At 55.3% G+C, this 21,096-nt stretch overlaps 10 protein-coding genes across 10 annotated transcripts in view; 5 read left to right on the top strand and 5 right to left on the bottom strand.

Annotated features, from left to right (window-relative positions):
- Positions 1–37: 37 nt before the first annotated feature.
- BO80DRAFT_485692 (Aldo/keto reductase) lies at positions 38–1,109 on the top strand (the record flags this gene model as incomplete). The annotated part of the gene is made up of 3 exons (XM_025723502.1): positions 38–372; positions 442–666; positions 700–1,109. 3 exons carry the CDS (start codon positions 38–40, stop codon positions 1,076–1,078), a joined length of 939 nt encoding a protein of 312 aa, XP_025570252.1. The 3' UTR covers positions 1,079–1,109.
- A 378-nt stretch (positions 1,110–1,487) lies between these two features.
- On the top strand, positions 1,488–2,303 carry BO80DRAFT_485691 (uncharacterized protein; the record flags this gene model as incomplete). Its single annotated transcript, XM_025723501.1, has 1 exon — positions 1,488–2,303. One exon carries the CDS (start codon positions 1,488–1,490, stop codon positions 2,301–2,303), a length of 816 nt encoding a protein of 271 aa, XP_025570251.1.
- Positions 2,304–2,812: 509 nt separating this feature from the next.
- BO80DRAFT_469031 (NRPS-like enzyme) lies at positions 2,813–6,617 on the top strand (the record flags this gene model as incomplete). The annotated part of the gene is made up of 2 exons (XM_025722976.1): positions 2,813–3,055; positions 3,117–6,617. 2 exons carry the CDS (start codon positions 2,813–2,815, stop codon positions 6,615–6,617), a joined length of 3,744 nt encoding a protein of 1,247 aa, XP_025570250.1.
- A 151-nt stretch (positions 6,618–6,768) lies between these two features.
- On the bottom strand, positions 6,769–8,417 carry BO80DRAFT_439034 (uncharacterized protein; the record flags this gene model as incomplete). The annotated part of the gene is made up of 4 exons (XM_025721066.1): positions 6,769–7,134; positions 7,183–7,707; positions 8,019–8,338; positions 8,402–8,417. The coding sequence occupies 4 exons, from the start codon at positions 8,415–8,417 to the stop codon at positions 6,769–6,771; spliced, it is 1,227 nt and encodes a 408-aa protein (XP_025570249.1).
- Positions 8,418–9,485: 1,068 nt separating this feature from the next.
- On the bottom strand, positions 9,486–10,530 carry BO80DRAFT_417994 (copper acquisition factor BIM1-like domain-containing protein; the record flags this gene model as incomplete). Its single annotated transcript, XM_025718243.1, has 4 exons — positions 10,512–10,530; positions 10,202–10,443; positions 10,067–10,138; positions 9,486–10,015 (listed from the first exon to the last, which is right to left on the bottom strand). Exons 2-4 carry the CDS (start codon positions 10,398–10,400, stop codon positions 9,486–9,488), a joined length of 801 nt encoding a protein of 266 aa, XP_025570248.1. The 5' UTR covers positions 10,401–10,443; positions 10,512–10,530.
- A 1,672-nt stretch (positions 10,531–12,202) lies between these two features.
- On the top strand, positions 12,203–12,916 carry BO80DRAFT_439032 (uncharacterized protein; the record flags this gene model as incomplete). The annotated part of the gene is made up of 3 exons (XM_025721065.1): positions 12,203–12,347; positions 12,459–12,685; positions 12,752–12,916. The coding sequence occupies 3 exons, from the start codon at positions 12,203–12,205 to the stop codon at positions 12,914–12,916; spliced, it is 537 nt and encodes a 178-aa protein (XP_025570247.1).
- Positions 12,917–13,274: 358 nt separating this feature from the next.
- BO80DRAFT_367714 (alpha/beta hydrolase) lies at positions 13,275–14,049 on the bottom strand (the record flags this gene model as incomplete). Its single annotated transcript, XM_025716301.1, has 2 exons — positions 13,275–13,584; positions 13,625–14,049. Coding segments are annotated over 2 exons (735 nt in total), but the record flags the coding sequence as incomplete, so codon positions are not given.
- A 1,674-nt stretch (positions 14,050–15,723) lies between these two features.
- BO80DRAFT_417988 (zinc-dependent alcohol dehydrogenase family protein) lies at positions 15,724–16,821 on the bottom strand (the record flags this gene model as incomplete). Its single annotated transcript, XM_025718242.1, has 2 exons — positions 15,724–16,250; positions 16,311–16,821. 2 exons carry the CDS (start codon positions 16,819–16,821, stop codon positions 15,724–15,726), a joined length of 1,038 nt encoding a protein of 345 aa, XP_025570245.1.
- Positions 16,822–17,542: 721 nt separating this feature from the next.
- Positions 17,543–20,035, top strand: BO80DRAFT_469027 (early growth response protein). The gene is made up of 3 exons (XM_025722975.1): positions 17,543–17,647; positions 17,702–17,753; positions 17,799–20,035. The coding sequence occupies exons 1-3, from the start codon at positions 17,551–17,553 to the stop codon at positions 20,026–20,028; spliced, it is 2,379 nt and encodes a 792-aa protein (XP_025570244.1). The 5' UTR covers positions 17,543–17,550; the 3' UTR covers positions 20,029–20,035.
- Positions 20,036–20,120: 85 nt separating this feature from the next.
- Positions 20,121–21,096, bottom strand: part of BO80DRAFT_497409 (FAD-binding oxidoreductase) — a 1,764-nt gene continuing 788 nt past the window's right edge. Inside the window, exon 2 of the mRNA XM_025724077.1 lies at positions 20,121–21,052. Within this exon, the coding sequence (XP_025570243.1) occupies positions 20,294–21,052 (759 nt within the window). The 3' untranslated portion in view covers positions 20,121–20,293. The remainder of the gene's footprint in view (positions 21,053–21,096) is intronic.

Raw genomic sequence — 21,096 nt, 5'->3', positions numbered from 1 at the left:
GTTTGTATTATTGCTGCTGCCGCGGGTGCATCTGACCATGTCTCTTCCGTCGCATTTCACCCTCAATACCGGCGCCAAAATCCCCGCCGTGGGATTCGGAACCTGGCAAGCAAAACCCTTCGAGGTCGAGAATGCCGTCGAGGTGGCCCTCAAGGAGGGATATCGCCATATCGACTGCGCCGCCATATATCGCAATGAGACCGAGGTCGGCAATGGAATTCGCAAGTCCGGCGTACCCCGGGACGCCATCTTCATCACCGGCAAGCTGTGGAACACTAAGCATGCCCCGGAGGACGTGGAGCCGGCGCTGGACAAGACCCTGAAAGACTTGGGTGTGGAGTACTTGGATCTATATCTCATGCATTGGCCTTGGTGAGACCCTCCCAGCACCTGCCCTTGATAAATACCGTACATACGGAGCTCAGGCTAAACACTGTGCAGTGCGTTTAGAGGCGGAGACAAGTGGTTCCCTCTCAGGGACGACGGGGTATTCGACTTGGCCGATATCGACTACATTACCACCTACCAAGCCATGGAGAAGCTGTTGGCGACCGGCAAGGTGCGTGCCATTGGTGTGTCCAACTTCAATATCCGGCGCCTGGAGGAGCTGCTAGGCCAAGTCTCGGTCGTTCCCGCCGTGAACCAGATCGAGGCCCACCCCTACCTGTAACAACCGGACCTCCTGCGCTTCTGCCAGAGTCAAGGCATCCTCGTCGAGGCCTACTCCCCCTTGGGCAACAATCAGACTGGCGAGCCCCGGACGGTCGATGACCCTCTTGTGCACCGTGTGGCGAACGAGCTCAGCCTGGATCCAGGTCCTCTGTTGGCCAGCTGGGGAGTTCAACGCGGGACCGTCGTCCTATCAAAGAGTGTCACCCCATCGCGGATCGCAGCCAACCTGCAGGTCCGTCAGTTACCGGAGGCGGCGTTTGCCCAATTGAATTCCTTGGAGCGCCACAAGCGGTTCAACTTCCCGGGGCACTGGGGATATGACATCTTCGAGGAAGTCGGGGAAGAGGCCGTGCGCCAGACAGCACTGGACGCGGGCCCGACCAACAAGGTTAAGTTCACCGTTTAGATGATCGTCATTGTATTTAGAACGAATAGACTGTTTCCACGAGAGTTTAAAAACCGGGCAGAATCAGGCGACGGACAGCGTCAGAACTTTAAGCGTCGAACGCCAGTCAATGGTCGGCGTCAAATGGAGATCTGGGGGGGTCCATTCGCATTGCCTCAACCCCGGCTTTTGCCCCCTGCGATGGCGATGCTGGTTGGTGGCGAGGGCCGATCGTCCGGGGGTCGGGCTGGTCGATCCATGGATCGCCAGTCAGAGGAGGTCAAGGTAGCCGAGCAGCGGCTGACGAGCCCCTCGATTTCGTGCCTTGTCGATCAGCACATGGGGATACCTTCCAGGGGTAGAAAAATTGCGACAGAATGCGCCTAAATACCGGTTGCACTGCCCGGGGAGTCGAGACCACCGCAGCGACATGGCCAATTACTCGGCCCCCGTCGAGGGCATCGCCGGGGGTTATACCGGCGACAGCCTGGTGATCCAGGCGGCTCTGGCCTGCTTCCTGGGCTGCGCGCTGTACAGCGCGATTGAGCTCGTCATCCTGGTCTTTCTCACCTTTCATGTCTATCGGGGCCTCTACTTCTGGAGCCTCCTCGTCTCGACCGCGTTCGGCATCATCCCCCAAGCCCTAGGACTGCTGCTGAAGTACTTCATGCTGGCGCCCATCTGGATCCCAGTCACCCTCTCCACGACGGGGTGGGCGATCATGGTCACCGGACAGTCGGTGGTGTTATACTCGCGACTCCATCTCCTCACATCCAACCGAAAGGTACTCCGCTTTGTGCGATACATGATCCTCGTCGATGCCATCATCCTCCAAATCCCGCAAATCGTCCTCTCCTACGGCGCCGTCTACGGCAGCTTTGTATTTGCCTTCCTCTACAACATCTGGGCCAAGGTGCAACTCACGGGCTTCTTCGTGCAGGAGATCATCATCTCCACGATCTTCATCGTGCAGACCTTCCGGCTACTGTATATGTACCCGCACAGGAGTAAGAGGCGCACGATCATCATGGAGCAGCTACTGGTGATCAATACAGCAATTATTTTGATGGATATCTCCCTGCTGGCGTTGGAATATATGAATTTGTTTATTCTGCAAACGGTGCTGAAGACCTTTTTCTATACGGTCAAGTTAAAGCTGGAATTTGCTGTGCTGTCCCGGCTGGTGTCGTTTGTACATTATGATCCGGAGCTCGACTCTTCAACAATTACGGGTAGACAGCAATAAAAGCATTGATGTGCATTGGGACTTGCGTCCATGTAGACACCCATCGTAGAGCGTTGAGTTGTATAATCATCGGGGCATGAATGCATTACTCTGGCCAGTGCATGCGGATCACGCCAGCCAGCAAGGCCCGGAATTCCCTATATCTCTGCTGTAAATCCGATCTAACAGTCATGCAGCCATGATTCCGAGTTCAGGAATCGCATTTCTCCAGTTTCCCCGCACAAGAGCCTTTTCCGCCTGTGGGGAAGAGTAGCGGAAAAAGGAGGGGATACCAGGCGGAAACGTCGGCCGAGGATATCCACGACTTCCAATTCCTCTTCCTGCAGGTCAGCTCGGAGAAAGGGAGCCGAAATGGAAGTGACGCAGGAAGAGCCGGAATTGTAGGGGATGGCCGCGTTGGGGGAGGGCACGTGCAAACGAGGCCTGTCATAAACCTCAGCTTCACCCCGATCTTCAGTGTTCTTCTCCTGCTCATCTCTTTCACGTCAACGTCACCTTCACCTTACGAGATGGCGTCCATTGTTCTCTCACCAGTTCCTGCTCCTTCTTCTAGTTCTAGTTCTACTTCCACTGCGCCGAGTGTGGCATCGCCGGCAACTTCGGTGACGGAGCCTGAAGTTGAAGTTCTAGAAGAGACCTTTCACACTATTAATCATCTGCTGCAATCGCGAGCCAAAGGACACCATGGCGATGACCCCATTGTCGCCTACCCGTCATCAGGGACAGACTACACCTACTATACCCCTCTTCAAGTGAGTACATCTTCACGCACACAGCGCCCGGTCAGTCTATGACTGACAAACGATTCACTAGTTGAACACATTCGTCGAAGCAGCTTCAGTTCACTATGCGAAATCCATCCCGCAGCGGCAGTCATCCGAGGACCCAGTGCAAGTGGTGGGACTGCTGGCCCCCTCGGACTTCGAGTATCTGATCACCCTGCTGGCCGTCTCCCGGCTCGGTCACACCGTCCTTCTCCTCTCCACGCGCATTGCAGAGGATGCCTATGTCAGCCTCATCGAAAACACCAAGGCGACCTTCCTGATTACATACTCCAGCTTTCAGACCATGGGGGAGAAGGTGGCTGAGCGGACGGGCATCATTCAGCAGCCATTGCTGGCGCGCGAGGACTACGACTCACCCTCGACAGCAACCCTCTCCTTGCCCTCGGCTCATCTGGATGGCGCCATCGAGGCCAAGCATGTCTGCTGGATTATTCACTCCAGCGGCTCGACAGGTCATCCAAAGCCCATTTACCAAACTCACTCCGGAGCGCTCAGGAACTACGCCAACAACTTTGGCCTCCGCGGGTTCATCACCCTGCCCCTGTTCCACGCGCACGGCATCAGCTGCCTCTTCCGGGCTGTGCATTCGGAGAAGTTGATCTACATGTACAACGCCAACTTGCCGCTGACGGCCCCCAACCTGCTGTCCACTTTGGAGGAACATCCCGAGATTGAGATTCTCTACGCAGTGCCGTATGCGCTCAAGCTACTGTCTGAATCAGCTGAGGGGCTGCAGATGATGGCACGTTTGGAACTCGTCATGTTTGGGGGCTCGGCCTGTCCCAAGCCCATTGGAGACAAGCTGGTGCAGAACGGGGTCCGCCTCGTCTCCCACTATGGAACCACAGAGACCGGCCAACTGATGACCTCCTTCCGCGAGCGCGACGATCTAGACTGGGATTACGTGCGTCCTGGCCCGTCCCTTTTACCGTATCTGCGCTGGGAAGAGCAGATGCCCGGTATCTACGAGCTGTGCGTCTTAGAAGGCTGGCCCTCCAAAGTCGCCAGCAACCGACCTGACAACTCGTACGCGACCAAAGATCTCTTCGAGAAGCACCCCACCAAGGCCAACGCGTGGCGCTACTATGCCCGGTTGGATGATACCCTTGTGTTGGAGAATGGCGAGAAGGCGAACCCGCTGATCATCGAGGGCGTGGCGCGGAATGATCCCAACGTGGCCGAGGCTATCGCCTTTGGGGCCAATAAGCCGAGGCTGGGATTGTTCCTGATTCCGTCAGTCAATAGTCACTGCAAGACCGAAGATGAACTAATCGAGACGGTCTTCCCCTCTATTGAACGCTGCAATGCTGAACTGCCGGCGTACGCCTACATCTCCCGAGACATGATCCATGTGCTGCCACCAGACGCGGTGTACAGAAAGACAGACAAGGGAACGGTCATTCGGTCGGCCTTCTACCGAGACTATCAGGAGAAGATTGATCAGATATACGACGCGGAAGATGCTAGTGGAGACCAGCTTCTTGAAGGCGGCGAGCTCGTAGCCTTCCTCCGACAGCAACTCCTTGCGGTAGCCCCAGCTATCGATCCGTCAACTTTGGAAGGCACAACCGATGTCTTTAGCCTGGGCGTGGACAGCTTGCAGTCGATCCGGTTGCGGACTACCATTCTCCGGACACTGGACATCGGAGGCAACAAACTGTCTCAGAATTTTGTCTTCGAGCACCCGTCCCTGCAGGCCATGGCGGACGAGTTGACTCGTCTGCGCTTAGGACAAGGACCGGCAGAGCAAATCCCCGTCGAGGACCGCATGGCCGGGTTGATTGAGAAATACAGCAGCAACTTCAAGATCCACGCTTCGGTCCCTCGTGACAGAGAGGGTGAACACATTGTCGTTACCGGCGCTACTGGTTCCTTGGGCGCCCATGTTGTCGCTCAGTTAGCTCAGCTGGAACACGTTAAAACCATCTACTGTCTCGTTCGTGCCAATTCCCGCGAGACAGCCTTCCGTCGCGTCCACCAATCACTCCGTACGCGCAAGCTGTCGTACAGTATGACTCCGGCGGCGGAGCGTAAAATCGTGGCATTGCCCGCTGATCTCTCCAATCCAATCCGGCTAGGCCTCGATGAAGTAATCTACGACCATCTCGTGCACGCCGTGACAGCGGTCATGCACTGCGCGTGGTCGGTCAACTTCAACTGGTCGTTGGAGAGCTTCGAGGCCAGCTGCATTGCGGGCACTCGTCACTTGCTGGACCTCTGCCTGGATGCCCGCGGCCCCCGTCCGGCACGGTTTGCCTTTTGCTCATCGGTGAGCACGGTCGCTCGCACCCCAGGCCAGTGGGTGCCGGAGGCCCTACCTGACACCCTTTCCTGCGCACAGGGAATGGGATACGCGCAGTCGAAGCTGGTCACGGAGCACATTGTGAACCGGGCCGCACAACAGACCGGAATGACGGCTCGAGTGTTGCGCGTGGGCCAAATCATCGCCGACACCATCCGCGGAATCTGGAACACAACCGAGGCTATTCCCATGATCTTCCAGACGGCGGAAACCATCCACGCGCTGCCACAGCTCGATGATATTCTCTCCTGGACCCCCGTGGACGTGATCGCCACCAGTGTCATCGAGTTGACCCTGGCTCCGGTTGCCGGTGACGTGGTGAATGTAACCAACCCAACCCTCAACCACTGGACGCGAGACCTGCTACCTCTGCTACGGCAAGCCGGGCTGGAATTCGAGGAACTGCCTCCGCGAGGATGGCTGCAGCGGCTTCGCGACTCAAACCAGGACCCCGACGCCAACCCCCCTATTAAGCTCCTCGAATTCTTCGCGAGCAAATATGACCACGATCGACCCAACCGTGCGCTGCTGTATGACACCAAGCTAGCCGTTGCCGCTGCGCCTGCACTACGCGAGGCAGGTGGACTCACCCCGGATCTTGTCACCCGATTCATTAGATACTTCCGTACTCACTGCTGGACCACATCACCGAACGCGAAGACCACCTTGCAACCAGCCCGCGAAGTCATCATCCTAACGGGACCATGTGGCAGCGGCAAAAGCACCGCGGCCCACGCCCTAGCTGAGCAGTTCAACCTCTCCGTAATCGAGGGCGACGACCTACACTCCCCGGCCGCTCGAGAGAAAATGGCCAACGGGACCCCGCTGGAGGATCGCGATCGATGGGACTGGCTGGCACATATCCGGGGGGCCGTGATGGATCGACTACAGCATTCGACCATGCTGGGAGTAGCTGTAACATGCTCTGCGCTGCGCACGGTCTACCGGGATGAACTGCGACGGTTGTCAGATTTGCTGGATTTTCCGGTCGCGGTGACCTTTCTGCTCCTGTCGATCCGCGATCGGGAGCAGTTGAAGAAGCGCATGGTCGATCGGTCGGCTATGGAAGATCATTACATGCAGTCGTCGATGGTGGACTCGCAATTGGCTATTTTGGAGGAGCCGATGCTGTCAGAGGGGGACGTGATTACGCTGGACGCTGGTCGGGATAAGGCGGATATGTTGGAAGAGGTGAAGGGGGTCGTTCAGGGGATTCTGCATCTATAGACTGGAGATAGGTTCGTTTCTGGCGTAATTTTATGCTGTTCTATCGTGGAGTTGGTCCGGAGTTCCCATTCACTGAATTCATGTGTATCCAAGTCTGTTATTTCGCCATGGAGTCGCTGTCTTGGGCAAGTAGAAACCGTAGATAGATGAACTAGCAAGTACTGTTGCCATTGAGCTCCTTGACACACTCGCCGACCAGTCGGACGCTTTCCTCGATCCGGTCCAAGAACGGTGCACAGTGACTGCACTCCATCTCTTGGACGATCCACTGCTGCTGAGTAGCAGCCATCATGCCATACTGTGCCTCTTTCGGGACGGCGGGATCGCGAGTGGTAACGATGAAGGCTAGTCGGCCCTGAAAGGCGGGGTCCGCCCAGGCAGGAGCCGGCTGGGGTGAATTGAACGCAAGCGTGGAATGGGGCTTGATCTTTTCACCGATGTCTTTGACCAGGGCTGGATCGACATCCGAAGCGAAGTTGGCGACAGCGTCTGCGGGAATATTGGGGTTGGGTGCCGGCTGCATCGAGTCAGTACACGTCCCTGGGATACTACATCATCGACTGACCTTGTCCAGCAGGATCCAAGGGGGTAAGTTCCCACCCTGCAAGCCCGCACAGCTCAATCCCTCTGGCACCAAGAAGGCGGCGAGGAACACCATTCCAATGACGCCACCTGGCTTGCCCTCTTGCACTCGCTGCGGCTTGGCCAAGCCCAATGCTGCCGCTGCTCCGGGCATACCAGCGTAAGAGTGCATCATCAGGTTAAAATCCCGACCATCTTCTTCCACCAATTTGTGCAGTATCTTCCTGATCACCTCCGTATCTGTCTTGCAGTCTGCCACGGTGGGATCGACCGGATCGAGGGAGGGATAATCGGCATAGTGGACGGGATAACCGGCGGCAGTACAGGCATTGAGAAAGGACTGGTATAAGTCGGGAGTGATCCAGGCCCCCCAGGGACGAAGACGACGGTAGCCATTGGGATTGCGCGGGGGCTCGGAAGGTCTGAGATTGAAGTAGTGCACGAGAGTCGTGACCACGGGATGGCTGGAGGGACCTCTGAATGGTGGGGTTGCCAGAAGCTGTGCCCACTGTTAAACATTGTCCAGGAAGCTTAGCTTCTCAGCCTTGCGACCCCCTGCTAACATGCTCGTATTCAGGTAAAAGGGTGTTGGCTTGGCCAGCTGGCACTCTCACCCCGGTCTATCAAATTTTTTTGTCCCTGTCTGGCATGTTGTTCCCTGTACCCGACGTCGTCTAGACTCGGATCGTCCTGGTATTTATCGGATGTTAGGCCGGCGGCCGCCCGGGTGATCGTCTAGGTGTTTGGTGTCTAAGCATCCCATGCATTAGTGTTAGTCCAAGGAACTGCAACTCTAGGGGGCTAGTCAATGAATGGTACATTCTGAGATAACAGTCGGGAGCACGCATGCCCAACCATGGTCAAAGGAGACGTCATGGTCAAAGGAGACGTCATGGTCAGTCGCCATATCTCACGGCGACCCTCAGCGGATGAGGAGTGGGGAAGGGGAAGAGGGGAAGACGCGGTTGCAGGCGGTGTTCCGGTCAGGTGATCGCGATTAAAGTCATGTGACCGATCCTCGATTTCCGTGGAGAGATTTGTTTCATGACTTGTAAACAACTCATCCTCCGCAGTCATCCTCTTGGTAGGCTCAGGCTCGGGAACGGCGTAGAGAGCCACCACATCGTACTCGGGAACCCCTAGAGCAATCAAGCGGCCCGTCCAATGCTAGATCCACCTCCTTGAATCCCGAGAAATCACACCCCCGGAAGTATCCATTTCCTGGATATTGAGGTCATGATCCTGGGAAGCTTGGACCACCTTGACCTTTTGTCCGAGGGTCGTATTTTTGATGACGGGGTCGTAAGCTCCGGTGCGGAGAGGGTACTTTGAGCTGAGATGAGATGAATATCCTGATGCGACAAAGTCTGGTCAGAGGTAATTGATGCCTGTCAAGAATCCGAACTGACCACCATGCCCAGGCCCAAATATCAATGGCGCTGGTCCAGGGTTTCATGAAGTAAACCTCGAGGCTTGACATCACAACGCCACAATTAGGGGATAGGACTGTCGGAGAGTTGGTAGTATGGTGAATGTGGTTGCGTATCAATACCTTACCAGAGCTGATATCAGATATATTCACAGTAATCGTGGCTAGGACTGTTTGATCTTCATTGCCATCATCATGGTCGGAGCCATTGATTACGACACTCTCTGTTCCAAAGTCTAAGGCCCAGCAGCTCTACCCCATCCGTCCCATAAATATATATAAGCTCACCACCATGTACCAGACCTTGCTTGTGTAATATTTCTTGCAGCCCCCAAAGTGCTGCTTCCATGATGTATTCGATCTCCCATATTGCCAGGGGCGAGCAGATCACAGTGTCTTCGGCAAAGGTGCTAAAATCATTAAGTCGGGGAGGCCTGAGCTGGCTGGAATAGTGTCAGTCATCTGCCAGATGAATCAAGATGACATGAATTGCTTCAGCATATTCATCCTTCGCTAGTAATGGCTCTTCTCGGGGGATGTACTGCCTTGTGGATGTTTGATGATGAGTTCATCCCTTTCATTGTCCGACCGACATGCTCTCCAGACTTGAGTTATGGGACGGGCGGCGACGCGCTTCGACAAAACAACACATACGAACATCTCCAGTCATATGATAGGGTGTTGTGCAGTATAGATGCGGAAGCACTATCGATCAAGTCTCGAGTAACACGTCAAGTGTCCGGAAATACGAAAAGAACATTCATCATTTATCATCCTATGCTCTGGAAATCCCCAGTGAAACTACCGGACTAAAATACCGTTACATCGCCATACATTATTCTTGTCATGCCCGTAAATCATGCCTGCTGTTGCCGTCCTGCCGTTTCAGCCGACCATGTCTTCTGAACCGGGTTCATCATGTTCATGGCAACTGCGTGTTCTCGTTGCACCTTCTTCTGCCAGTAGCGACCCAGGAAGAAGGCTGCCGCACCGAGCAAAACAGCACCGGCAACACTACCTACCACGATTCCTGCAATATCCCCTCCAGACAGACCATGTGACCTTCCGGAGCTGCTGCTTGAACTGCTACTCGATGTCGATGATGAAGACGAGGAGGAGCTGGTCGTGTCGGCCTCTGACACGTTGAAGCAGGGAATATCGGTGGTAAAGGAGCTGTAGGGCACATAGACGATGTCCGCGCAGGCATAGTAGGTCTCGTTGCCGTCATTGTCAAAGTCAGAAACATACTTCAACTGGAGAGTGGCGTTGGCTCCGGAGGTGATGTTGGACGGCGGGTTGGGGACGGAGTAACACTCGTGGCCAGGCTCCACATCGGGGAAGCTCTTCCCAGACACGGTGGTGACAAAATCGGCATTACTCGTGGGATCTGCCTGGATGTTAGTATATGGAACAAAGACGGATACTGGTTAGGACGCACTATCATCATACGAGATGGCCAGGTTGACCGAGTATGATTCCGTCTGAAGGACAATGGCAACAGAACCGTCCGCTGCAAGGGAAGAGTCAGGTCAACGATCATGCAACACAGGTATTTGGATCACAAGCCACTTACTCAAAGGGAACTCCGTTCGATTCCCGACACCCGCGGAGGAACCGCAAGGAGACGTGGTATCCCAAGTGGCTGTCCAAGCTCTGTCCGGTGGCCACAAGAAAGCGGCAGCCCCCATGTCAGTGGCTTCGACGGCATATACACCGGTTGCCATGATGCTAGCCGTAGCCAGCACGCCAGTGAGAAGTGTAATCGGAGACATCGTGTTCGGAAAAGGGAAGTGGGTTGTGATAGAGGTAATAACACTGATATGCCTTGCACTGAGCTTTGGCCTTGCTGACGGACAAAGAGAATGAACTGAGATGATCCCAACCTGTTTTGTCCATCGCTGAAATGTCCGCTCTTATATACCGGCCTCACAGCAGGCAGTTTAGCTCTAGGCATTCATTGAATCCTGCCACCACAATGCTCTATGTCCGGTCTCGAGACATACCTGTGCTCAGTCCAATCAGGCTAGCCGTTGGAAGAAACTGGCATGTGATACTATCCACTCGGGCTCGAAATGTCCACAAAGCATCCAGTTCGAGAAGCACGCGAGCTCCTCCGGAGAGAAGTGGTAGGCTGCCGCCCACTAACGGTGGGCTAAGTTCTCAATCACCGGAAACTAGACTGCTTCTGGAATGGAGAAGAAGACAGGTCGATGCCCCTCCTTCCCTGGCTGCACCAGCAGCGCCAACCGGAAGGGGCAATTCCCGGCATCAGATCATATCAGATTGATAAGATGTGGGCTCCACCGCGGGCCAATCCGGCTCCTGCTCACCCACCTCGATGGCAATTTCTGAAACTAGAGCCGAATTCTCTGTTAATGTGATTGACAAAGTCATCCGGCGCACTCACATAAAGATGGTTGAAATGTTCTGCTTTGGCATTGACGTAGGGGCCAACTACGTCCTACGGCAGCTGGTGAAAGCTACGGACCTGCCCCTTCATCGGATAAGGTACCATGTGGGTCCAAAACCCTGAGGACCCCGACTCACCCACGAAAATCTTGCTGCCAATGGATTATTTCCTGCCAAGCCGCCGGTCCTTTGACCATGACTCGATGACAACAAGGGCCTGATTCCTTTCTTCGTACAATCGCCCCGAAGCCGAAGAGGGACTCCGTCTGGGACTCTTGGCATCCAGAGTTTTTTCCGTTTAGTGGATTTGTCCCTTGACCATGTGACGACATATCCCGCGGTCTAGCTCTACTGTTGGTGTTGTCCCTCGGATCAGATAAGTTCTGTCACTCGAATCCACTCTGACTCGAACGACAAAGCTTTGACCAGGATGCCGCCAAAATGTTTTACCCGGGACTCTACTCCACTATACGTTCCTACCTGGACTGGCAGTTCAGGCCGAAAGTGGGCTTACGTCCGATAACCGGACCTGCTGATGCCCATGCCCGACAAATTGAGCCAGTCGAAGAGAAGATATGATGTAGGTCGGCGGTTCCGATATAACGCCAGTAGTCACGGGGTAGAAGGCTCACCGGTCTACCATCCATTGCACCTTGCGCGATTAATTTATTAGACTCTTCGCAAGGGCCACCTCGCTGTCTCCCTAGTATACCGGGCATCTCCTCCTTCCCATGCAGCCATAGCACCTAGTCTAGCCACCGCGCTAAACACGCCACGGCAAGTCGACCATGGACAGAACTTAGAAGGAATATACGCTAGCGTGCAAAGACTGCCGGCTGGCCGAATGTCCCGGTTGACTGGCAACAATAGAATGTCAGTGGCCTGACAGAACTCGGGAAGTTGCCGGTGATGGACAAGCCGATGCTTGGACGATAGGAGGATGGATTGCATTCGGTGAGATAGACCGAGTGATATACCGCCAGACATAAAACATGACAGTACCCGTCTCGCCGACAAGTCCCAATCACATTGATCCACCTCGACGATCTTTGCAGATAGCCAATCACTCCCCTGCCCCTTTCAACAATCGCCGCCTGGGCCCTGCAAATTCCTGTTCATACCTTCCATTCATTGACCGAGAAGTCTGTGCTCTGTCAGTTGCAAGATGCAACGGATTATGCTCCTCCTAGCTGCTGTTGCAGCACTGGTCACATCCAGCTTGGCATTGGGCTTCCCCGATGCCTTTCCGATGCTGAGGAGAGAGTCGATAGAGCCTGGCAGTCCACTGTATGAATGCCACGCGAATTGCGGTACGTATAATTGTTTTCCGCAGCGTTTGGCTATCGGAATCCCACAGAACCCCAGCTGCCTACTCTAGTGCTATCAACGATCTGCCTCATGCATCCGACTAACCCTCACAGGTGGTGTAATCCTTATCTCCCAAGACAGCGACCACGACAGTTACTGCTCAAACTCGACATACAAATCCGAGTTGAGCGCCTGTCTCAAGTGTGCCCTGACCTACAACATCTGGCAGTACTATGGGGACGACGTGGCGTCTGCGGCCGAGGCATGCGGCGATAGTGCTACGCCCAGCGCTTCTTCTGCCACCGGCGCTGCAGCGACTTCCACTGCGGCGTCCAACTACGTATGTTCCCTGCTAGAAGAGCCGTGGTTACTTTGAGAATGAAAGCTAATATCACGTGCTTCATAGTCAACAACGAATACCGGCACTCGGGCGACCATCACTTCCTCGGCTACCCGCAGTAGCTCTGCCTCCACCGCAACATCTACCTCCGGTGGCACAACTGTCACATTCAGTCTGAGTGCAGTGGTGCTGGTGGTTGCAGCTGTGGCTGGGATGGGGGCTTTAGCATGAGCGACTGGTTGCTGGACAGACATATCAGGCGGTTGGAATCATTCCAGAATGTGTACAACTATATCTCGCTGAAAGGATGGGGCAATATCTCTGCCCTGGTAATGTACTTTAGACCTTTGAGAGAGCATCGATGAAACCTGCAGTGTGCTTTGACCACGGATATGACTGATTGTTAGATCTAGACCCGTGTAGATGCGTCCCAACTATTTCAGTCAAGCATTGCGGTGATCCGATCGAAACGTCGCATATTTGCACAGAAGACTCAAGCCATGAATTATTTTCCCAGCAGCAGGCCAGGCCAATGCTTGCTGCTTCATTCTGCGTCGTCCACCAGCCACCTCACTTCTCATTCCTCTCATCACCCGCTGCATCCAGCACCACCTGCAGCAAGTCCCCCTTCCTCGACAAAAACGGCGAATGACACGAATCCAACACCAGGGTCTTCACATCGGCCCCCTGCCCCCCTGACCTTCTGCACCATCCGATCCTGCCACTCCTTGGGCACCGTATAATCCCGCTCCGTAAACACATACGTCACAGGAATATACCTCCACGCCTCCCCCACCGACTCCGCCGTACACGCCTCATACGGAAACCGCACCAGATGCCTCACTGCCTCCTCCGCCTCTTTCGTCTCAACCGTATTAAACAACTGCGCGATGGGATCCCTCGAAAAATGTCAATCCATCCGACCCATTGATGATGAACTCTCCCCAGAGATGATCCATGCCTGCGTCTTGGACCGTTTTCCTGATACTCCCCCCCCCCCCCCCCGGGAGAAGCATATTAGCGTAGAGATAGGTGGGGTGGAGGACTCCGCCGGGTTGACCACGGGATTGGCGATCCGGGTAGGTCAGATCGCGAGTGATGGCGTCGGTGCCGACGATGCCGCCGTAGGAGTGCAGGAGCATGAGGATGCGGTGGCCTTGGTTGGTGAGGGTGGTGATGAGGTTGCGTATGCAGGTGACATCGTCGGGGAGAGAGGGTAGTTGGGTTTGGGTGGAGGTGAGGGAGTGAGCGCAGCTGGGGAGGAGGGGGGCATGGACGGTGAAGCCGTGGGATTCGAGGACGGAAATGAAGGGCTGGTAGGCGGCGGGGGCGTGCCAGGCGCCGTGGACGAGAATGATTGTTGGTAGTGGTTCTTGTGGGGGAGGACATGGTGGAATTTAGTGATGCTGGAGGGTGTTACGGCGGGATGTGCGGGCGTTTTCTAGGAGGGAGTGGTTGAGGTTGACAGCGGGGTCTGACCATGGTGGGGTAACTTGTCAATTGCGACCGAGGCTAGAGAAACTAAAAGGTAAGACTTGGATTGATGGATGGGGGCCATCAATCATGATATTCTTGCTGATGGATGACGCTGATGCCAGGTTAGCCGGTGGGGTGTTCCCGAATTACGCCCATCAACTGTGCGCATTTTTCAATATAGTTATTGCGATCTAGCTACCGTCTACAGGAAGAGATAACCCGGGCAAATGAGTTGCAGTATCATGACGGAGTGGTAGGGCTTAGGGGCCTGCTGCTTGTCATCCGAAGAAAACAATCATCGGCAATGATCTTTGAGGAGACGACTAGGATCAGCGCAGTCTTTCAAGTATTAGGCAGGAAAGGATGCATGGCCAAGCTTATCAGTTTCTGTTCCAGTATCTACCCCCCCCCCTTCATCTGTTTCTTCCCCTCACCGCACTAGTTGGCTCGCTGTTATAGGCGTATCAATTCCTCTTCACACCCCAAGCTCCCCTTGTTACCGCCATGCTTGTTCTGTGTCGGCCCGGTCAATTCTCCGCGGTTCGGACACGCGGGCAGCGCCGTCCATCAGCGCCCCCGCACTTTCCGATTCTTCTCCTTTCCAACCAGCATCATCTTCCCCGATACCACATTGCATCCCACCATGTCTGCCGCAGCCACTGAAAAGCGCCCGGAGATCATTGAGATCGCTCGCGGTCTGAACCATGTTCCTCTGTGCGAGGAATACGAGCGCATGATTTCCGGAATGCTGTCAGTAATGCCCCCTTGGTGCTGGAGAGATTTGATTGTCCGGTGATAACAACCCTAGGTATAACCCTAACATCCCCAAGTTGATGGAAGCCCGCCATCGGGCCCGCGGCGTCGCTCAGGACTACAACAACCTCGACGCCAAATCGGTGTCGTACGAGAAGATCGTCGACGTTCGCTTCGAGCTGCTGCAAAAGGTGGTGGGCCAAGTCGGCGCGGGCACCTTCGTGGAACCCCCGTTCAACCCGGACTACGGGTGTAACATTGTCATCGGACGGGATTGCTTCTTCAACTTCAAGTCAGTCATCACTCCATGCCTTTCTGTGACAGGTCCACTCTGACCAGACCAGCTTCACTGCCCTCGACACCAGTTTGATCATCATCGGTGACCGCGTCCAGTTCGGTCCCAACGTCAGCATCTTCACAGCCGGTCATGATGTCAGCGTGCTCTCGCGACGTAAGTTTGTCGAGTTCGGCCATCCAGTCCGGATCGGCGACGATTGCTGGATCGGTGGCAACGTCGTCATCTTGCCGGGAGTAACCATCGGCGAGGGCTGCACCATCGGAGCCGGATCCGTCGTCACCAAGGACATTCCTCCATTCTCTGTTGCCGTGGGCAATCCTTGTCGGGTGCGGAAGACTATTCCATCGGCTGAGGAGGAGGAACAGGATCCCACCAATCCTTATCGGAATATGGTTCGCGAGGATCGAGTATAGCGACCTAGAGAACAGCATCCAATGAAGTAGTGCATCTAGGATATGTCTATGATGTGTGATATACCATCAACGCTTCATCAAACATATACACCCATCCGTCAGAACTCAATGCAGACCTTGCCAACATGCTGCCCACTAGCCAGATACTCGTATGCCTCGACCACCTGATCCCGACGAAACTGGAACGTCTTCTCCACCGGCACCGGGAGGTCTCTTGCCCCGATGAAGCGCACGGCCTCTTCCAACAGCTGCTTGGAACCGATCATGATGCCCCGGACCACAGCCCCCTTGCCAATCACCAGTGCCGCCACATTGGGCATTTCCTCCTGAGATGTCTCTGCGAGGAAGCCAATCACCGAGATGATACCACCATACGCGATGGCGTCGATGGATTGCTGGATGGTACCCGCGCCACAGGTTTCCAGGATGTAGTCCACTCCCTTTCCGTTCGTGATTTTCTGCACCTCGGCAGCCCAATTAGGGGTGGTCTGGTAGTTGATGGTATGGTCAACGCCGTACTTCTCCTTGACCAGTCTGAGCTTCTCATCAGACGAGGACGTAATGATCGTGGTAGCACCCGCCGCTTTAGCGAGAACTAGGCCAGTGATGGACACTCCGCCAGTTCCTATTCCTCAATTAGCTGCGCTGGGTCTAAATCAGGACTTATTAGTCACTCGGAACATACCCAGGAACAGAACAGAATGACCCGGCCTCAGTGGCAGATTCCCATAGAGAGCATTCCACGCCGTAGCCCCCGTACACACCACACTCGCCCACTGCGCATAACTCAGCGACGACGATTCCGGAATCTTCACCACCGCCTGCGCCGGAACAACAATATACTCCCTCAAGACCCCATCAACCGGTCCACCCAAGCTGTTTGCCCACCCCTTGATGGGGCCGTACATGGTCGCTAGATCAAAAGCCACCATGACCTTGTCACCTTCCTGCAGATCGGACACCCCTTCACCCACATTAACAATGTCACCTGCTGCATCGGAGCCCGGCACGACTTGCTCTTTGACGGGGAAGGGATAATGGCCGGTGGAGATGGCGATGTCCCGGAAGTTGAGGGCCACGCTGCGGATTTTGATGAGAACTTCGTGCTTGCCGGCGGTTGGGATGGGTTCTTGGGATTCCGTGAGATTGGTCCAGGACTCGCGGGAGGGGAGATGGAGGACGGTTTGGGAAGACATGTTGCAGTGCTTAGTACGGAGTAGTTTGATTAGAATAATGGATGTGGTTCAACACGGTTGACAGTTTGATAGACGGGGAACGGGTCGAATATATATGCGGGCAGTCAAGTAATTTACCCCAACTGTATGTCCTCGATGACGTCGCGTGATGGAGCTCTCTGATAGTAGATTTAGCATCGCTATTCATAAATTAGAATTCCAGAGTGTTCGATTGCAGTTGCGTGAAATGGTTGTGATCCGGGGTTGGGGTAGAAATTGATGCAGACTTTCTTCTCCAACATATGGAAACAAAGTCCGGATGAACATGATTTCTTCCAATAGTTAGATTATCGTGTAGATATTGATGGACTGGAAGTTACCACTATGGCCGAAGATACGTGTGGATTCTAAGGCACCGATAGTTGGCATGTTGGGGCCATCCCATGTAGACATTAAACAATGCTCACGATCGGAGTGATGAGCCGTACTTGGAAGAATCAGCTGTGCTGAGCTCAACCGATCCATATCTCAGTTACGACCACAGTGCTGCACCATGACAGTGATGCAAAGTAAGACGGAACAGTGGTAGAACGATGCCAGACAACGCAGCAGATCTGAAGCTATATTCCTGGTGAGTGTGGTTGGCCGCTGACTAATCTTCGATTCCTTCCCCGATTTCTTCTCCGATTTCCTCCCCCAATTCTTCCCCAATTCCTGGCATCCCCATCATCATATCCATCCACCGTCGCCATGGCGAGAGGAAGGCCTAAATCACACGTCCCGCCCTGTCAGTTCTGTGGAAAAGATTTCCGACGGTTGGAGCACCTGCAGCGACATGAACGGACCCGTAAGTTCCATGCCGTCACCCATGGCCTTGTTATATAAGCCTGACTGTTCTCAGACACCCAGGAGAAGCCGTTTACATGTCCTTGTGGTCGGTCTTTTTCCAGGCAGTAAGTAGTGCCATCTCTCTTCATCACTAAACTAAGGCATCGCAGGGACCTCCTCAGTCGCCATGTCCGACTGTCACGTTGTGATTCCAGGGTAGAAGCGCCCGCAGGGAGGCTGGCCTCGAATCCACAATCTAGCTCTTTTTCGACCAGTCAACTACACCCCGGCCAGTCAATCCTACACGCATCCGCCAGCCTCGGAACTCAGGGCATCTCCGCACCGGTCTTGCCCTCTCCGACGCAGTTACCAGACTGTAGTCCTCAAGTGTTCGACAGATCACACCCGCTCCCCACTATCGATCAATACGCTCCGGTGGGCCTGTCGGGGGTGCCTCTCGGTCCAGACCTCCTATGTGATAACTTTGCGTTTTCGTTCCCCGACTTCATCCCCTCGCAGTTCTTAGACACAGACATCTCCCTCTCCCATCTCCTGGAGCAGTTTCCCGCACAGAGGCAACCAGACCCTCAGCCCCTATGGCAGCCTCCAACGCCAGCCGGACCGCATGGGCCCAGTCGCTTCGAGGACGAGGTAGCGGACTATCCTGGGTATCTCGTTGCCCCGCAGAACCAAACGCAACGGCGGATACCGTCTATGGACGACCAGCTTCACAAGACCGGACTCGAGGCACAACTTGACACCGCCGGGTGCGCGTGGGCAGTGTCCGCTCAAGCCTACAAAAGAATCATGGAAAAGGTCGCTGAAAAGAAGTCAGCTTTGGTAGACTTTTCGCTACCATCCCGGTGTGCCCTCGTCCGCTATCTAGAAGGCTACTTCCGAGGATTCCATGACCATCTGCCGTTCCTCCATGTTCCCACATTCCGCCCGGAGGCCATTGAGCTGGAGCTGCTCCTGTCGCTGGCAGCAGTTGGTGCGTTGCAGCGTTTCGAGCACCACAAGGGCCACCAGTTATGGATTGCTGCACGGTCGCTGATGGACCACAATGCCCACGATCGCCGTCGGACTCTGGTCGGTCAACTAGCACGCCGGTCACCCCCATCTGTGAAGTCTGCCTCTCGTTATTCCGGAAACTCGCACGAACCTGGCACCCCTGCTAAAAGTCCTGCCGTTGACCGGGAGGCTACCGTCCAGCTGCAACGCACACAGGCCCTGATCGTGCTCATGGCAATGAGTGCCTGGAGTGATGAAGTCCTAGTGCCGGACAGCCTGGCAATGAGCAGTCAGCTGGCGGCCCTCGTGCGGGGACTGGGGATCCAGGAGACGGATCATTGCGACCGGGGGAATCTGAGCTGGCTGGAGTGGGTAGCACACCAACAGCGACGGCGCACCTTGCTGGTGGCATACATCCTGTTCAACCTCCACTCGATTTATTTTAATGTCCCGCCGCAGATCCTGACGAGCGAAGTCGCTCTCTGCCTGCCATCCTGCGAGGCGGAATGGAAGGCCGCTTCATCCGCCGCGTGGGAGCGTCATTGCGCCGTGTCCAACCTGCAAGAACGCCCATTCACAGCCACCCTCAACAAACTCTTCCACGGACAAGACATTACGACCGACGGCCTCATCGCACCGTTTTCCAACTACCTCCTCATCCACGGTCTGGTCCAGCGCATCTACTTTGAACGTCAAGCCGGGTCCTCGATACGGCCTCCGGTGCTGGAAACCATCGAAACGGCCCTCAAGTGCTGGCAGTGCTCGTGGGAAGCGACCTGGGAATCCACCCTGGATCCGTACTCGCCGAAAGGGCCCCTCGGATTCAACGCCACCGCGCTGCTTCGACTAGCTTACATCCGACTGAACTGCCACTCGGGGCTCTGCCACGAACTCCTCTCCAGCGACTCCACCCGCATCGCTTCCCTTATCCGGGACGCCCCTCTGGACCAGCTCACCCGTTCGCCGTCCCTCGACCGCGCCATCCTACAATGCATCCACGCCCTCAGCATCCCGGTGCGCGTGGGGATTCCGTATGTTGCCCGGACCCAAACCCTCCACTGGAGCGTGCAGCACTCGATCTGCCACATCGAATGTGCCTTTCTCCTCATGCGGTGGATGCAGACGCTTTCGACTGCCGTGGCAGCGGGAGGGATGGGGTGTCTCCGCGCCGACGAGCAGAAACTGCTCACGATGGCGCGGTATTTAGTGCAAGAGACGCACCTCCAGGACGAATTGGAGGCGGGTGCCAACGAGGCGGAGAATATCATGCGGTTGGCGGCGACGACGGCGCGACTGTGGGCAGAGATCTCGAGTGGGATTCATGTGTTTGATATAGTGAGACGGATTGGGGATGCACTGGGGGCGATTGCGGATGTGTTGGATACTTGATCATCATGCATGCATCTGGCGTTCGTGATGGGCAGTAATAGACGGATGTGATGATTATATTAATCAAGATGCCAGTACCGGCGCAGAGCCAAGTCAGGACTATGCGTCTTTGTGACGGTAGTGAATCAATAAGATGTTCTCTGTTAGATCCCCATAACTAAGTCTGATGACCCTTCGATTTAAGCATCTGGCCTCTCCACAATACTCCCTCGAATGATAGTATATCATTCACTCCACACACAAACCTGCATCTTCGAGCAAGCATCTACTTCAACCGCGGCACCGTCAAGGCAAAGACATTCTCCGGATCAACCCTCCTTTTCAACTGCCTCACCAAGCCCGCCTTCTCCCCATACGCCCGCTTCAGCACCTCCTCCGCATCCACCCCCTCCGTCTTCATCAACGAGAGATACGCCGTCGACAACAAATTCCCCTCATCCAACTCCCTCACCTCCCTCGCCATACCCTCCGCCCAGTCCTCCGACCCTTCTCTCCCGGTCTCCCCCGTCACGAAGCCCACAATCTCCAACATATAATGGGGCTCCCTGGCCGCAAAGACCGACCGCCCCTCCTCCCCGACGGCCACCCCCCTCGCCTGATGAATCGATAACATCGTCCCCGGATTATCCGGCATAATCTCCAAATACCGCCCAATCACCTCCGCCAACGCAGTCGTAATCCTCCGCACATTATACGTCGCGGGCGCTCCATACATCGATTTCGGAACCAGGGCTCCATTCCCCGCGAACCACTCGGGGATAGTCGTAGGGGCGACAGTATTCATAATGACCGGGGCAAGGGAGGCGATTTTCTCGCTCCAGCGGTGTCCTTCCTCTAGGTCGGGACCGCTCCAGGTGAAGATGACTCCGAAGATGCGGCCGTGGGGGGAGTTGAAGGCGATTTGTTGGACAGTTAGTTGGGGAGGAGGGGTGTCGGTGTCGAGGAGGGTTTGGTAGGCGGCGTTGTAGGTAACCAGGGTTTGGGCGATGTTGGTGGAGTCGTACATGATTGCGCCAGCGAAGAGCTGTGTCGTGTTAGGGTTGTTGTCGAAGGGGGAGGGGAGGGGGG

This window comes from Aspergillus ibericus (genome assembly GCF_003184845.1).
Source record: "Aspergillus ibericus CBS 121593 unplaced genomic scaffold BO80scaffold_65, whole genome shotgun sequence".
Taxonomy (NCBI): domain Eukaryota; kingdom Fungi; phylum Ascomycota; class Eurotiomycetes; order Eurotiales; family Aspergillaceae; genus Aspergillus; species Aspergillus ibericus.
This window is presented reverse-complemented; position numbering and strand designations above follow the sequence as displayed.